Source organism: Poecile atricapillus, chromosome W (assembly GCF_030490865.1).
Source record: "Poecile atricapillus isolate bPoeAtr1 chromosome W, bPoeAtr1.hap1, whole genome shotgun sequence".
Taxonomy (NCBI): Eukaryota; Metazoa; Chordata; class Aves; order Passeriformes; family Paridae; genus Poecile; species Poecile atricapillus.
The window spans coordinates 40882017-40900211 of NC_081288.1; the positions used below are offsets into that span (position 1 = coordinate 40882017).

The window sequence follows — 18195 nt, forward strand, 5'->3', positions numbered from 1 at the left end:
CACACCACAAATATTCTAGTAACTGAAAATCATCTCAACTATAATTAAATAACAACTTCCATATTCACCCTTTTATATGTTCTGATACTGGTACGGTGTAGACCCAGTCAAGCATGGCCAAGCCAAGGCTGAACGTGGAATAATAAGGAAAGGCAAATTATGCCTGAAATACAAGAGGAGTAAGTTCAAGACACAAGGGAATGTAGAATACATACAAGGATGTAGAAGGACTCCGGATTCACATGTAACAATGAAATTAAAACAAGTGCTTCCTATTATTTCCAGATTGCATTCTCAGAGGAAGCACTCTCAGGACTGCCACAGGTAACATGTGTGAACTACAACTACCTTTCTACATGAACTGTCAGAGGTTTCCTTTTATTACTGTGGTGCAATTGTTCAGCCATACTGGACATTTGTCAGCTGTGGGTTCCTGTAATGTATAATCTTCACAGACCTTTTAGTACCAATACATATCCTTCCTGATCTCTGATACCTACTGGTATATAAATTGTATTGTTCAGTCACAAGAGACACTAAGTTCCATAACATATATGGCAAAGCAATATCTTTACCACTAGAGAAAGAAATGTTTTCTTACAAAGAAAATTAAAATGTTGCAAACCATTTTTTTTCTGGATTCTTATGGAAGGGAAGAGATAATGAAGAAATAAACTCAGACGTAATGAAATCAGCAGCACCATTTCTTATACATTGAAGTGAATCATTTTATGGAAACCAAACTGTTGCCAGGAAAGTTTTTAATGGTATACTTGTACATGACATTGTGCTGAAGAATTGATGACTATATTCTGCCACATTCCATGTTTCATTTACAAATTAGCATTGCCTTGGTTTTTGTGCATATTACAGTTAGACAGAGCTACACAATGATGCAAGCCGCAGGCCAAGCTGTAAAGGGAAAACTGATGGTTCTGATAAATTCGCCATCTCATGTGATGTAAGTGGCTACATACAGAGCAACTGACAGCAAATCACAGTGCCAAACATATCAAATCCCTAAATATCTGTTCATTTTACTTAGAGCATCACATACAGTGTTTAGATCACTGCGGAGGTCCTGGACAACATTTTCTATACTCCTGGTATCCTTCAGAATCTCAATGCTTTGCGTATATGGATTGAAATACACAGAGAAGGGACGATTGATTGATTTGGCGAAGTCTCTGGAAGGAAAAAAAGAAAATTAACTTACTTTTTTTTTTCCTCAATCACTAAAGAAGAGAAAATTAGATTTTTGAGTCAGGGAAAATAATTTACCTCATCTTTTCTTTGGCCTCTTCAAAACTCTCTGAAACAAAGTAAACTTCCTGGAAAGTAGTGATAAGGCATTCTTGCAAACAGGTTGTCTTTGGATCGAATGTTTTCACATTTGCCTTGTCAGAGAGAGCATGCTGCAAAATACAGCACAGGATCTGTTAAACTGGATTTTGATATTGCATTGCATCTACATTGGCTGTTCATATATACAGCTTTTATATCACTGTCCTGTATGTTTCTCACTAATTGGTAGCCCGTCTTGTTTTACATACAGTGTTTTTTCTGTTTTAACAGCAAACAGAATTTGCTGTTTAAAAAGCTCTTACTGTGGGAGATGGTTTTCCCCATAATAATTAAATAATAAAGAGGATATTAGAAATGCACTTGCCATGAACACATACAGATGTATATGTTCAGATGGAAAAAGGAAAATCATCAAATAACCATTCTTGAAAAGCTATACAATTACAAATATGTATGTCCCCAAAATCTCATTTAACTAACAGAATTCATCTCCGTCTTGTTGGGTAAATTGGGTCTGAGTAAACCATTCACGTAATCTGTACTTTACATTTTCAGGTCAAAATCATATGCTATTTTGCTGACAGTGAAAGTGAAACTACATGTCTGAAAACACATTAAATAATAGCAATGTACTGCAAGACAATGAACTGCATTACTCTTCTGCCGCACAATCTGAGCAACAATGCTTCACATAGTACTGCAAAGAGAAAATAACTAAACAGATATAGATAAGTACAGAAGAGACATTGGGCAGATACAGCAAATGCTGCTACGCAGAGCAGAGATTTCTGATTAGCCTTTCTCTTTATATGACTTGCACAAGTCTCTAGCAGAACTGAAAATCAGGTACTTAAACATTTTCCAGGACAACATTTTCTAGCTCCCCTTTCAACCTGAATACTTGTGTTGGCTTTTGGATCTACCTTATCTTCTAGAGCACACATATTTTCATTGTCAATGCTCTGTTACAGAAGTATAAGGTGAGGAAGCAGAGCATATTTAGGTCACCTTTCAACCTTCTTTAGTCCCCTGATATCTGTATAGATGAAGCTATGAATGAAAAGCATAAAGAAATGACAGGGAGGAAGCAGATCCCTGAGGTCTGAAGGTGCCTCTGATTTCTTTACTTTCTATGTGCATGGACATTCTTTATAGTGGAGTAAAGTATTAACCTTAAGGTATTCACCACAACTTTTATCCTTGGTCTTGCTTATGCTCATTCCTAAATCCCTGTGAAAGGCTCTGAAAATATCATACTAGATCTCAACCTGAAGTCTCCAAATAACAGGACAGAAAACTGGAACAAGAGCCTCTTCCTCCCACCTCCTCTCTCTCCAAAAATAAATACATGAAAAATTAATGCATGGAATCTTAAAATGTCAGGGAATTAACTTTCTTTAGTACATGTATCTTTTCCTTCTCACAAGGTTTGCTGTTTCTAGCCAGCCATCAGCTTAACAGGTTTGAAAACAAATATTAAAAATGGTCTCTCAACCATCATCCTCTTCTAAACAGACTGCAGGAACAGGCTCACCTTATTAGGCCCCTGCCTATATCCCCGTTGTCACTTTCTCTTTGTAGAACCATGTTGTGGTTAAATGCTTATAAATTAAGGCATTTACCTCCTTCTATCAAAATGAATTTAGCTTTTTTCACTTGGAATTATAATATATTCCCTGGGAGGATAAAAATCTGCTCTTAAGATGCCTTTGTACTTCAAAACTTGGAGTGGGCTGAGTGAGGTTGATTCCATGCAGGGAATCGAGATTATGATACAGGCCATGATTTCATAGGAACTGACTAGTTCTGGCTGATGGATTCTTTCCAGTACTGTGAAAGGTTCAATGGAAATGGGGATGCTGTCAACTTTTCTACTTAGTAATGGCCTCTGTTGGGCCAGGCCTAGTCCTTGGGACTGAAGTTATCAGTGGTGAGAAGGGATCCAGCCTGTGGCTCCTGCATTGTGAACAACTGCTCTGCTCACTGAGCCCTAATTTCATAAAAGGAGAGAGTTTAAATCCCTCTATCACAGGGGATGTCCTCTGAGAAAGCCTTTCTAGTTATTCCTCTCAGGTTATCCATATGAAATGAGTCATTCTTTCTGAAATGATCCCAGTTTAGTTATACATGAACAGAGCTGCTGCTTCACAAAGGAACTCTGCAGAGAGTGGAACATGAAGACAGCAGCACACGTGCACCCTGGAAACCAAGGGTAAAGTATTCAGACATGCCTTCAAAATTAGGCAACAACAGATCTGTTATTCTTAGGATTTCAGTTTGGAAACAAAAAGTGTAAATTCTTGTGAATTCCCACCCAAGATATCTCTGTCTCCCCTCCAGGAGAAGTTCTTCTGGCTCTTAGATGTAGTAATTGTCATGGCTACCAAAGCAATGTTTCCATCTTTTCAAATCTGGATGATGTTTTCAAGTTCCACAGCCTGGCATCTGTAACGTGCTACTGAGTTGACATGCTGACACCAGCAATGCCAGAGTTCAGCACCTGAGCCTGCAGACAAAACCTTCAGAAAGACCATAAACTATCTAGTGTGAACTAGAATGGTCAAGACACTGACTCAAAGCTGACCAGAGCATTTATCAGAAACTTTACAGTGCTGTAAAATGCAAGTCCTTGGCACTGTCAACATTATGAAGTACATAATCTCAACAACAACAAAAAAAGAAATATCTGGTGAGTCCAAAAGCTTTCAGATTCTGGCCTTAACATTTAATACATGTTATTCACTTATGGTTTGGTTGGACATTCAGTTCTTTAGTGAAGTCAAATGAGTAAGTACCTAATACATATTTCTCCATGAGGAAACTCAATGTTATCCACCTCCAATGAGATGTTAGAACTAGCACTCACATGGAAAATAGCTTTTGGTAAAACAGGGCATCTCACTGTGTTGTGGATCTGTGATAACTGTCTCTAATGGCCCATTCATACAGACTGTACTGGTAATGCTAATAAAACTATTGGTGAATCCTCAGTTCAAGAAATAAGAATTTGGAGTGAAACTTCAAAATCGATCATCACTGATTCTCAGGAAAAGCAGCAGTATCAGACAGCTTAAGGATTAGACAATCATTTGTACTGAAAATAAGCACAACAATAAAGAAATGCCTCCACTCCCTGCCAGATGAAAGGTTAAAAGAGTGATTGAGGCACCTAACCACAGGTCTCTAAGGTCTAGGCTGTCTGATGCATTGTACAGAGAATGGAAGATACAGCACAGGATTTAAAGAAGACTTTTACACGTTTCTGAAGAGGCAGCTGGTCAGAAATACTAGGGCATGTCAGATGGCACCAGGCATTTACAACTGTGAATCATTTCCTAAGTGACCACTATCACTGACAGATGAAAAAAGAGTTTGGTCTTGTAATTCCTCCTATGAGTATAAAAATGGATTGCAATAATACAACTCAGAGCTTTTCAATTTTGAGAAAGAAAATAAATGAAACAAAACCCAAAAAGTAAAATCTGCAGCTAGCAAGGGGAAAACTTGAGAAGAGTTAAAAATACTGCACTGTCTGAGAAGTACAGGAGGTCAGAATAGGAACACAGGTGAGAAGTTGTGTGTGTGCCAGTACTGATTTTATCACCTTGTTTTCCCAGGGGAAGTACACAGTCTTGAAAAACATGCTCTTAAATGTTTTCCTTCTTGTCTACAAAATAAGTTGCGAATCTGAAAATGTTCTGATATTACCAGAAAATTTTGTTCAACAGTGTAATTTTATATATTGTCTAGAAAATACAGAAAATCTCTCTATTCAAAGATTCTTAAAATGAGCATCTGGGATCCAGGAGTTGTTTTCTTCATCCTCTTCAGGAAACAGAGCCAAAATTTGCATTTGAATCTTCTTGGTTATAAAGTCTAATGCTGGCACTTCTTGAATGATTATTAAAACAAAATAATACAATTGGATACTGTATTTTACTTTAAAAATTTACAGAGAGAGATTTTAAGTCTACCTCTCTGTTCAATATAGAAGCATACAACAGGGATGTATGACTTGATCTACAGCCAGCTGAAGTTATAGGAGACTCCTTTAATGAAAGAGTTCAAGAGAGCATCACACAAATTAAATGGATAAAAGGTTCCAAAGACATTTGAACTGCTTTTTAGAAACACTTTTAATAATTGAAATGTACATTACTTCCGCCTTATCTCTAAGCCCCAAATATATACTGTGTAATAGTGTTAGCTAGAGTTAACCTGACTATATTAGGCAGAACATTTTATAACTACTTGCTGTATTATTCGATTCCTCCCAGGCTTCATTTTTAATCTTCTCTTTCTCCTTATTTTGTTGTGCTTTTAATTTTTTTTTTTACTTTATGCTTTCAGAGCATGCACATAAGGAGATGCATTTTTCATTGTCTGAAATTTTAGATCTAAATACTGAGTGGGGAAAAAGATTTCAAGGGAATCCTATATTGATAGGCTGATGCACACATTTCTCTAGCTTTTACAGTTATTTGTTACTAGAGCTGTTGACTAGATTTGTGAAGTGTAGCAGTGTAATACAGAAACAGGGATGACTGAACAAGCCATTCATTCCTCCAAACAGCCCAAATACTGCTCACCATTTCTACCCTGCAAATAGACTCATGAATTTCTAGAAATTTATACAAATTATACATAAAGTTTGCCACAATTTTATTTCCTGTGCATACTGCTGCATTGAAAAGAGAGCTGATAGGGACAGAAGTTGGAAAAAGGCTTTTCTTCTTGCTCACAAAAGCATATTAATAAAAAATGCCTGTGCAGTCTCAAGGGCACCCTCAGTAAATTTGAATAGAACACCTATTTGGGCAGGAGCATTGTTCTGATGGAGAACAGGAAGGCTCTGCAGAGGGATCTGGACAGGATGGATCGATGGACTGGGGCCAGTTGTTGAGGTTTAACAAGGCCAAGTGCCAGATTCTGCTCTTGGGTGCCATCAACCCCAAGCAGTGCTACAGGCTGGGGGAAGAGTGGCTGGAAAGTGGCACATCAGAAAAGGACCTGAGGATGCTGGTCAACAGCAGCTGACCAGGAGCCAGCAGTGTGCCCTGGTGGCAAAGCAGGCCAATGGCATCCTGGTCTGTATCAGCAATAGTGTGGCCAGCAGCAACAGAGCAGGGATTGTGTCTCAGCACTGGTGAAGAAATACCTCAAGTTCTTGTCCAGTTTTGGGCCTCTCACTAACAGAAAGACATTGAGGTTCTGGAGGGTGTCCAGAGAAGGGCAGTGGAGCTAGGGAAGGGTCTAGAGCACAATTATGAGGAGCAGCTGATGAAACTGAGTTTGTTTAGCCTGGAGAAAAGGGAACTCAGGGAAGACCTTTTAGTTACCTACAAGATTATAGACAGGTGGGGGTTGGTTTCTTCCTCCAAGTGACAAGTGACAGGAGAAGTTGAAATGGCTTCAAGTTGTGTCAGAGGAGGTTTAGATTGGATATTAGGAAAACTTTGTTCACTCAAATGGTTGCCAAACATTGGAGTAACCTGCCCAGGAAAGTAGTTGAGTTACCATCCCTGGAGGTATTTAACTGATGTGTGGTTATGGAACTTGAGGACATGACCTAGTGGCATATCTGGCAGGGCCGAGTTAACAATTGAACTTTATCATCTTAGAGAACTTTTCCAACCTAAACTATTCTATGACTCTAAAGTCAAAGTAGCAAAACTCAGCATTTCAAGATCTGCCTTCCTAGCGGCAGGGATACGTAAGAATTTGAAATTCTGTGGGCCACAGCATCCCCATCTAAAGTATGGCAGAAGTTATTTCTGAAAGGACATCTTCACTCTGACACCAATGAGAAGTACGAGTGTTGCACACATGAGGGGGACGTGTCACGGCCATGCAATCTGAGTCTCCTATTTATTCATCCCCACTCACCACTGAAATAGGCAGCATTGTTCTCATCATTTGCAGAGCAATTGCTGCTATCAATAAGGATTTCAGTTACAATCAGGATCTCAACAACAGTCTATTAGCATGACCTTCCTCAGGTCAAGGAAGAAATTTGCCCTCCCAGTAGGTACTAGGAGGAAGACTGCTTTCCCAAGAAACAGTAGAGTGGCAATGGCTTCATGCAAGGCTGTGCACCAAAGTCATGAGTGCCCACATATTCTCCTTCCTAAGCACCTCGCTGATAATATCCTGCTGACAAGAAGAACATTCATTCCAGGATTGTGGTCTAGAAACAGCTTCTTCTATGGTCATTTTATCGGAAAACTTAGTAGTTTTTTTGCATTTTTTTTCCTTAACTTTTACCTTCTTTTCTACCCTGGAGCACACTTCCACAGACTTGAATATTTTTCACCTTATCAGTCCCTTCATGGAGACTATGTCTGCTTGTGGTATGGTGCTGTTCTGTTCCCACAGCACACAAGTGCTTAGTTTCTCAGTAACTGAAATTTCTAACTTAAGTTCAGTATATACAAGATCTGGTGAAATTTAGTATCTTATGATATGACAAGAGGTCAAATCAGATGATCTAGTAGTCCCTTCTGGCATCATATCTACAAAATATATATGTAGTATAAAAGAAAAGTATATAATATTATTGACTTATGGAAAAATTATTATGATATATATCTGGCCATAACACTGTAGCAGATCAATATAGTCCATTAATGTGCAGATTATTTAGCTTTTAGTGTTGCTTTGCAAAAGAATTATTCTTTGCATTTATACTTTGAGTTTACTGCTGAGCAAAGAACACAGATCTAGGGTCACAAATGTGTGGTACCAAATATGCAGACTTGACAAGAATAATGTATTTGTTTACAATACTGATGGTAGAAGATTTATTATGTTCTTGACTATTCATTTCCTCTTTTTTATGCCCTTAGATTTTGTAAATGATATGGTAGGTATTTTCAGGGTCATCACCTAGAGACCTTAACTGTTAGTTTGAATAAAAGGCCTGATTCTTTACAGAATCCTTCAGAGTTTGGGGCTTAGCACTGAATGTTGCTGAGCCAAAGGAAAACAAGTGGGACATCTTCATCTCTTTTCATTCAACCATCTTTGCACTGTGAATATAAAATATTGCCAGACAGATACAGAATTCTTCTGTGGCTGAAGTATGCACAGAACTGAGAGCAATTCTAATGCAATCAAAGAAAAAACACTGGAGAAGGTGATTTTCTTCAACATTTTTTTTGTTGAAAGTATAGCAGTTCTACTAATGAGCTTCACCACAAATATTCACAGTTACAGGTAAAACAAACAGCAAAAAGGGACTGAAATACTCCTATTAAAATGCCAGGTAGCTCACTGAAAGCCAGCCCAGGAGGGTGGGAAGGTGTTCAAACACAAATAAACAACAGATATATTCCAAAATAGTTTTCAATACTCTTCCGTATCTTACTAAATCCAAGTGTTTACCTGCAAAGCCACCAAGAGCTCATCTGGGTCTCTAAAGATAGTACTCATCCTTCTCTTTACCCTTCCCTCCCATCTTGCTAACAGACAGATGTATTATGTCCCAAAATACTACAGCTGTGACAAAATATCTTCTGCCTTTCCCCACGTTTCCTAGGCATTAAAAGAGGCAATAAATTATCCACTTCAACTACTCACACCATGCAAGGTTAGACACTTTCACCCTTAAAAGAATAGGGCTCTATGTATTATCACACAGGCAAGTTCCATGTGAGTTTATATGCCTTCCTAAATTTTAAATGTGATTAATCTACTAAAACAAGACCTTAATGAATGTTGTTCTTTTCATATCAATTATGAATCCACTCAAGTACACTGGATTACTTAGAACAGAATCATGTCTGATTTCTAACATTTTTTGTGGGTCTTAGAAATATGTGCTCCTCATCCAAACAAAGCTTTTAAAGCCCAAGGCACTCTTACCTGTTAGAACCCTTGAGCCTCCTTTGACAAGAAATGAAAATTCAAACAGAAATCAGTTTTTTAGTTTATAGTTGCTTTGGTACTTTGGGCCTTACAAGTCCATTTCATGCTTCAAGTGCCAGCTGATATTTCAAACAAAGCTTTTAGGTCAATACTATATATTAAATACAAGCTTTTTATCTTGAGAATTTTAACTTTTATTTTAAAGTCAATATATTTATATTCAACTATTATTTCATTAAGATTAAAAATTTACTATGCTTTAAGGGTACATACCTTTAACTCTCCAATAGAAGACAGAAGTCCTGCCCCATAAGCACGCAGTTGTCCTTCTTGCTTGCACAGGCCAAATTCAATTGTAAAGAAATAGCACTGCAAAATACACAGATATTCAGATACAAATAGTATAGTTGCAAACAGGAACTGCAGCAATAACAATCAGTACCATATTCACTCACCTGTCCCACTTCTTTAGAATTACCTACACTGAATATAATCTCATATAAAGTATATTATTGCTGTTAAGTAATTTAAATGTCATGTTCAGCAGAAAGGAAGCTTTGCACAAAAATTTGGGATTTTGTTCTTTGTCTGGGTACCCAAGCAGTTCGCAGGAATAGCCAGTTAGGAACAGAAAAGCAAGATCATTTTTCGGTATCAAAGGTGCTGATAGTAACCTACCAAGATTTTTGAAACCTTCAGAAATAAATTAGATGCCTTAAAATAAAGTCCTGCAATGTAGTTAGTCTGTCTAGGAAAATCTGAAGATCTCTAAGATGTATTTCAGAGTACTCAGTTTTAAACTCAAGATGATATCACTTGAAACTCTGCAACACTCTTAAGAGCTGTCTTGAGTTAGAATGAATTTACTTATATGTATGTGCTTAAGAACCTTCTTGAATCGAGGGCTTAATCTTCACTAGATTTTACTCTGTCAAAAATAAAGAACAAATATGGCATTTGCTTCTTAAATTACAGAAAGAAAATTAAATTCAGTCAAATGTATTCACTTGACCAATTAATTCACTTGAACAGTAACAATGGTTTTTTAGGTCTACATTCAATCAGGTAGCATATCTGACCTGTAAAACTGGTGACAAGCTGTGAAAAGAGATGTGTTAAATCAACATAACAGTATTGTATCTAACTTTGTTGTGCCCACCTAATGAAGTTAAATCGTAGGAAGATCATATGAAGCACTGACAGCCCACTGTCCACTAAATGCAAAAGATCACAGTCACTTCTCTTCTTGTGGTACTGAGCTTTACTTTGGTTTTGTGACAACACATCACATGCTTTTACATATTAGATCAAACAGCTGAGATTAAATAGTAACTATTTCTATATGTGAAGATTTTAGGAAGTTGAGTTCTAAATTATACCAAATTATTGCACATATATATACACATATCCCTATATGTTTGTGTTTATTACATTATCTGATCATTTCAGTTTTTGTGCAAAGGGGCATAACTCCACTGAACCTAGAAGAATTACATGTCTTTGCAGGAGATACGAATTTAGGATAAGAAATTACCTAACATTTTGTACTAAATTTTAATTTTTCTAAGTAACTTCAGAATAAATTCTAGTACAATGTTGTTGTTTTTTCCATTCACTTCCTCCTTAACTCCCAACTCTTCTAGACTGGGTAGCATATTAAATGTAGAAGACCAGACATTAACAGCTCTTTTAAGTTCAACAAATCTTCAGAAATTCAGAAATTATTAATTTCTTAGCCTCATAAAAGTTTCTGTAGAGCTAGTGATTCATAAAGCATAACACTATTCAGAAGGGTATAATAAAAAATAAATAAAAACATGAACCCCATGTCTGATCCAAACCTGCTCAGTCAGCTGAGAAGAAGGAACAGTGGCAGAGACTTCAAGTGTCTCAAGTCTGATTCCATCACAGTAGTCAAATGCACAGATAGCCATAAAGGGAGGTGGAAGCACAACATCATCAAACAAAACAAAACAAAGAAACAAACCCAAAAAAATCTTATTTCCATCTCTGGCTTTGCTATTGACTCAGGTAAATGAAGCTGGCATAAAATTTATCAATACATCTGCAGCTAATATCAACACTTAGGAGGCAGGCAAGACAACTGGTTTCCAAAAATACCCCTGGGACAAACAGCCAGGTACACAAAATGACAAAGGCATCTATCACAAAGAGTACAAACTTCGTTTTCCCTGTCTAAATATTTTGCAAGAAGAACTATCAGTAGGCCACAGTTCTAGTTGTGTACATGCTGACACTGTCAGAAATTACTCATCTTTGCACTTACATCCTAATATCTTTGAATTTGTCCTCCTCCTCCTCAAAGCTCCTTAAAGGAATCTATCAGGAACCTATTGTAGTTCTTATGATGTGAACATTAACATTTTGACAGACATATGGCAGGATTTGTCTCCTGATAAAACACAGTGATCATGGTCATTCTCATTCTTAAAACCAACAGCAGCTAAAAAGGAGTCTGGTGTTTGTATGTTTCAGACCTATAGGAGCAGCACTTTGTCCCCATATGTGAGGCACCTTTACTGTTGACCTCTCTGAGGCTGAAGAAGACCAAACCAATGTAATGCTGCTCCCAGGAGAAAGTCAAATGCCCACTTAGCAATCTATAGGGCCTGAAGAGAAAAGGAGGAGAAGCGTTCTCCACTCTGAGGATGTGCACTCCGGGGGCTGGAAGGCGCAGAAGGCAGAGAGCTAACACAGGCACCGGAGAGAGCAATCCCTGCTGTCCTGGGTGAACAGTATCCTGCCCACCAGACAGGTAGGGCTTGATCCCACTTCCTCCTTGATGGATACACAGTACATAAAGAGGGAGCTTCTTTTACATTAGCTCCAAAATTATTATAATTGTTACTGTTATGAAAGGAAGTCATATTTATGAGCTCACGCTTGCTGGTGAGAGCCAATCTTTAGGATTTATAAGACTTGTACTCTCACAATAACTAGCTAAAAGAAAACATAAATGGCAACATGTCTGCCTACTACTAACTTGTGGTATCAGACTATGGCATGAAGAAAAGCCTTTCAAATTAAAAGCTGATTTATGAATTTGCCACATGCAACAATTACAATTTTGTATTTATAAGAGCCCTGCTCAGTCAAGAAAGTGCAAAGCTCACCCAATGCTGCCATCTTCAGATCGTTAGTCAGCAATGCACGATCCCCCCACCCCACTCACACACGCAAAGGGGGCTCAGTGCTCTAGAGTTTGCAGGCTTCAGTAAGTTGTGTTCTCAAGCCTAAAAACATCGAGGCATACTGATGAGGAGTTTAAATATTAACTATATAGCGACACTTTTTATAGACCAGAAACATAGATACCCCAGTAAATGCATCCCTTTTTATGGTAAACTACAGTTCTGATACTCTATATTACACAGAGGATAAGTGCACTGGAGTGGGAGTGACTGAACAAAGCAGTGGCTCTTGAGATGAAACATCTTTTGAAGCCTCACCTGATGACAAAGTTGATTATTATACTGCTGTTACATGTAAGCTGGTGAATGCAGGCCCAAACAGGGGCATCCACGCTCTCCTGCTCTGATTTGAAACCTTGGACATGTGTCTGGCATGTTCCCTATGGCCCCAGATATTTGGTTCCTCTACAAACTACAGCAATATCTGGTTATCTGCCTTTACTTTCATTTCCACCTTATCTTTGGGGTGAAGTGTGTCTTTCCTATACACAACCTGTAGATAGGCTCTTGAAGTAGGAAAGGTGGCTTTCCATGTTGTATAAATCTCAAAGAGCCTTGCAGTAAAATGCTGCTCTGTTAGTCAAATCAGCAAAACAAGATGAAGAATCAAAATGCCAAATGAGGGATTAGAAATAATTTTTATACCAAGTGACATCAATCAAGACTGTGGCAGGAGCACAAGACTGTCTTCAGTATCACTTTATTCTATTTCTCTTATTTATTCAAAAATATATGAAAGATACTTTACAGTCATGCTCATGAAACATTATCTAATGGGTTCAAAAATTATTCGACAGATGCATGGAAGAAAATCCAATTAAGGGCTATAAAATACTAATATAGCAGATTTCTTCCTTCAGAGCCCTTGGATCAAAAGTAATTGGCAAGTAAAGCAGTACATCAGGAAAATACCACCGCATGGCTTTTGACATACACTGTCCTGCAGATGTCTGCAATTGCCTGTGTCAGAGACCAGATACTGGGGTAGCTTGTCTGGCCAAGTGTATGTGTGATCTCAGGAGTCAGATCAGTTATCCTGCTATTGATAGGAAAGATATAGAGAACATCAAGCCCTGGCAAACCCAAACCTGGTCTCTAGAGTAAATTCAGTGTCTCTTCTTTACATTCAGATACTGTCCTGCAATATAAACTGGACTACCATAAGAAAAAGAAAAAAATCAGTGACAGCTATGACAGCTAACAGAAAAAATCGTTATTTGAGGGTGCTTAGATATTTTCAAAGGCAGGAAAAAAGGTCTGATAGACTCAATTCTCCTCACCTGTCTGGTTTCTAAGCCTTTGAAAATCTCTTCTCACACCACATCATTTTGCATTTGAGAATCTCCCTCCTGGGACCTCCACAAAGAGCTTGTGCATGGTGTTGAGCCCTAGTGTCACAGAGTCAGTGGTAGAAAATCTGACTTGTTCATAAAAAGGCCTTTCAAGCCATTTCACTTTGCTTAATTTTCTTATGGTATAGCTGGAGACCGGTACTTGTGTTCAGTTGGCAATTTTCAGCACAATGTATAGCATGAGATTTTATCTGTCCTCTGAAAGTACCTTATGAAAATGTTGTCAGGATGAGTCCTGAGAACACCAAGCATGTCAAGAGCTGATTCTCGTGTGCTCTCTGCCACAAGATGGGAAGAATGACAGCTTGTGTAATTGCATGACTGCAATCCTGGTACGTGGCCAGAAGACTCACCACTACATGAACTGCCAATGCCATGGGCCTACAGCCCCAAGATGATGTGCAGTAGCACAAACAATCAGTTTATATGTATATAAAATTAGTTGCCATGAAGACGATACAACTATTAATATATGTAAGTACTTGAAAGACCAGTGCCAAATAAATATCCTTAAGAAAATATATTTATCTTGTTTCTACTGGATTTCACATTTCAAAGGATACTTGAATGGACAACTCAATTCAAATGCATGTGATATGTTCACAATATGCAAAGATTAATTCCTCTTTTTTTAGGAGTCCTTTGGTATTTTAGCTCTAAAAATAATCACCTAGAGGTTAAATCTCTCATATAGTTGTAACTATCTCATAAATAAATAATTATGTACCACTGAAAGAATTTTAAAAATCCCATTGTTAGAAATTAATCCTAAGAATTAATGAAATAAAAGTATTTTTATTCCACCTGTAAAAGGTGTTCAAATTGCAAGCAACTCTCAACTCAGAAATGTGTGACTCTAACTTGTGCTTTCTTCATTCAGAGCTGGTGTAAATAAATTTTTGAATAGTTGCTTATTTTTCAATCTCAAAAACATCAATAGTCACAAAAAAACCAAAACCCAGCTGTCATTTCACATTTGACTGAATTATTCAAAATTCACAGTCTGTTGAGTAGTATCAGGAATGCTCTACTACAAGAAACAGATAGATGGAACACAGGTAACCCAGGCAACTAGCCAATACAGCCCAGTGTTGGGATCCAGACCTCCAGCAATACCAGCTATTTGACAGCTATTCATGCGGGAACATTATTGAGTAGAAATGCAGGGAGATTTTTGAACAACAAATAAATCTCATGATGAGCTTGTGAATAGATCAAAAGCAGAGAAGGAGTAAAATTCGATAGCCAAGCCTCATTACAGATGATTCACCTACCTCTAACAAAGACAGGGACCCTATTCACAACCAACAGCATTTCTAAATAAAAAAAAAAAACAACAAAGTTTAATTCTTCAGATTTATCTTCTTGAATAATATTGTTTAGTCTGCCACTTTGAAAAGCATTTAGGCTCAGTGAAATGAGGTTTCCTTCCGGGATTTCAAAGTGAATATATATAGCAGTAGATTCCTTTTCCCCTCATCTCTCTTCTTCACATTCAGACCTTTCACTAAGGGTGAATGCTTGGAACAATCTCTTTATAAACAATAGTTTGAGTAGATGTGGTGCTGCTCATTAGAGCACTCCGGGATAGGCACACACCAGCCTTCACATTTCTGTTGACAGTTATAGCACACAGTACCACTACATGCAAATTCCTTTAATGCATGGCTTGATAAACTCAGAGAAAGCATAGTGTATAGTGAACTCAGGGGGGACTTAACCCCTCATGAATATTTTGAAATTATGCTTGTTTTTTCAGGAGTTTCTGCAGAAAAACGCATAATGGTAACCAAAATAAAATTATCATCATGCATTTGTTAGGGAGCAGAAAATATCCCTCAAGCAGCTCAAGTAAGGAGGTAACACTATCTCCAACACTGGGGAGCCCAGCCAAGACCAGATAAATCTGCATGGCAGCTGCCAGCCTTGCAGGTGCAATATGACTTCAAGAATAAGACCTGGAGAACACTCCAACTAACTTTGTTAGTAGGATATATTCTCTTAGTTTAGTTATTAGGATAATGGGATAATATTCTCTTGAGAGAATATTTCTGTTGTTCATTCTCACATGAAGGAGGCCCTCTTGCTACTCCAAAGAGCAAGCAGAGAGAAGCACTTCTGGGATTTTTTCTGCTGCTGCAAAAGAAGTTGATTCCCACATAACTAAAGTCACATAATATCCCACTCCATGTTTGAATTACTTCAAAGTAATGTGAACTCAGGTTTTCTCTGTGCAAAGATGATTTCTGTCCAGCCCACTCGTTTTATCTTGGTCAAAAACCCTGGACCACTTCGGAGGTGAAGAATCAGGAACCTCAACACTTACCCAGAAAGTCTGGTGTTTCCTGGCAAGGCAGGAGCTCCCTTCCACCCAAGCTAGTGGTCATAGAGATGGTGCAAAAAATCAATGCCCCAAAAAAGCACACTCGCTCAACACTGCCAGAAAAAGAACTCCTAGCTTTTTCAACATAATTAACTAACAGTGCTGAAGCTTAACATGCAGCTAAGAGGATGAGACCACTGAAACTAGAAACTGCTGCTTAGATTATTGTTAAACATAAGTCATTGAAGCCCTAATGCTTTGTCCTTCCTATTTCCCCTTCCCTGTCATTTGACTCTTATCTAGAACAACTTCTAAAACCTGGGGGTTTAAGGTTTATTAATTTCATGTGGAGTTATTAAGAAAAAATGATGTGCAATAATGAACCATTTCCTTTCCACTTTATTTTACAACATATAACACAAATTCATGTTCAGTGCTCCCTATTTCAGCTGATGTGAGTATTCCCTCAATTCCTTTTCAAGCTGTTGATTCAAATTTCAGTCATCCAGAGATTTCACATAGGTAACATAACAGGGACAGTGAGGTTTTTTGACATGTTAGCTGGGACTACAAGAGACGGGATCCTCTGAAAGTCAAATTAAAAAAAAAAAAAAAGCTGAGTGAACATATCACTGCTGTCCAACCACTCTTCAGTCTATGCTGCCTCATATGCCATACTTGGTTCGTTAAGATCCTTCAAAAATTTACAGGCTGCAAGCAGGGAGTGTCTTTATGGCTTTTCCATTCCTATTTTACACCTCTTTTTCCTGCTACTCTTATAGATGAGGACTTAGTGTTAATATAACCTATGTTGTATTAACATAGGCAAGAACGGCCCCTATTTGCTAGACTACAGGGGCAGGGGCTAGCACCCCACAGTGTTGTCCTCAGCCTTGCAGTTTATGCTACAGCTTGGAGAGTATGACTCCTCCAGCAAAGAGCCAGGGACTTGAACAGGAGGGATCACAGAAGCAAGAGAAAATTTGAAACAAATACACATACAGAGATCATTTGTCTGTCCTTTGCCTGACAGCATACTCATTTTATGGGTCATTGACCCTAGGACTGTTACCCCAAATTGTGAACTGCCTTGCTTAGAAGAATATGCAGAGAAGAGACAAGACCCACCTCAGACACTTTTCTTCCCCCAGCATCCAGAGCCAGAATCTCTACAGAAGCCTAGCTCAGTCCTAAGGACACATTTACCAGTTACCTGTAGACCTCAGCACCAGTCCAACATTTTTCATCCTTCTCTAAAAAGGCCATCTTCCACTCCACAGCAAGCTTGCTAAGCAGGCAACTCAGAAGAGAAAGCATAAACTTGTAGCACCCCATGAAATACTCCTCAGGCTGGGGACACAGAGTTCATCCTTTTGAAATTGCTGCAGTGCTCCAAGGAAACCACAAAAGGGAAAACTGGCACAGGATTCTCTTCCACTTATCCTGGAAGAAGCTTTTGACAGAGCAGCTAAGTAAATCCACAGATTATCAAGTCACAAAGGTGAAACAACTAATCACAGTACAGGCAACCCTCGCTTTTACAAGCAGGGAGTTTACTGAACCACTGCCCTGTGCCAGTCCTCTGTCAGAATTAATTACTGTGAGCTGTGAGGCCTCTTTAGAAAGTACCCTTGGCCAGCCCAGAGACAGACCCCTGGTGTCCTCCCTAACAGGCGTGGGGAAGGCATCAGGCTCCTCTGGTGCTTCTAGTGATGCCAGTCCCTGAAGCAGGCTGTGTCCCCAGTAATTGCCAGGTCAATTACTGCCTACGACAGTTGTACTGCAGGGAGCGATGCAGGAGAGCCACTGAGCCTCCCGTGTCATCTTAGCCAAGGAGGGGTATGAACTTCTTGTGTACATGCTCAGCTGCAGAACTCCTAATGTGTCTACTAATGAGGGGAGGCTATATCATCAGAAAGGGGTGCAGCCTCCTGGGGCTGAAAGGATATCAGAACTTTTTCAAGTTCTGTAACTCTGGGGGCAAAAACACATTGAGAAAAGAGATAGAGACAACTGGCCAGTGATGTTTTTAAATTCTAATTTCAAGGAAAAAATGCAGTCATTTCTTCACAGTCATATTAATTTCAAATTTATTTTTGAGGAGCAAAAAAGAGTCAGGATTTCATTCCAAAATAAT

The 18195-nt window shown here is 38.5% G+C and overlaps 1 protein-coding gene across 1 annotated transcript in view; it reads right to left on the reverse strand.

The window, feature by feature from the left end:
- Window positions 1–756: 756 nt before the first annotated feature.
- LOC131591864 (tryptophan 5-hydroxylase 2) overlaps window positions 757–18195 on the reverse strand; it is a 49531-nt gene continuing 32092 nt past the window's right edge. Inside the window, exons 9-11 of the mRNA XM_058862965.1 lie at window positions 9445–9540; window positions 1282–1415; window positions 757–1187 (exon numbers count right to left, since the gene is read on the reverse strand). Of these exons, the coding sequence (XP_058718948.1) occupies window positions 1013–1187; window positions 1282–1415; window positions 9445–9540 (405 nt within the window). The 3' untranslated portion in view covers window positions 757–1012. The remainder of the gene's footprint in view (window positions 1188–1281; window positions 1416–9444; window positions 9541–18195) is intronic.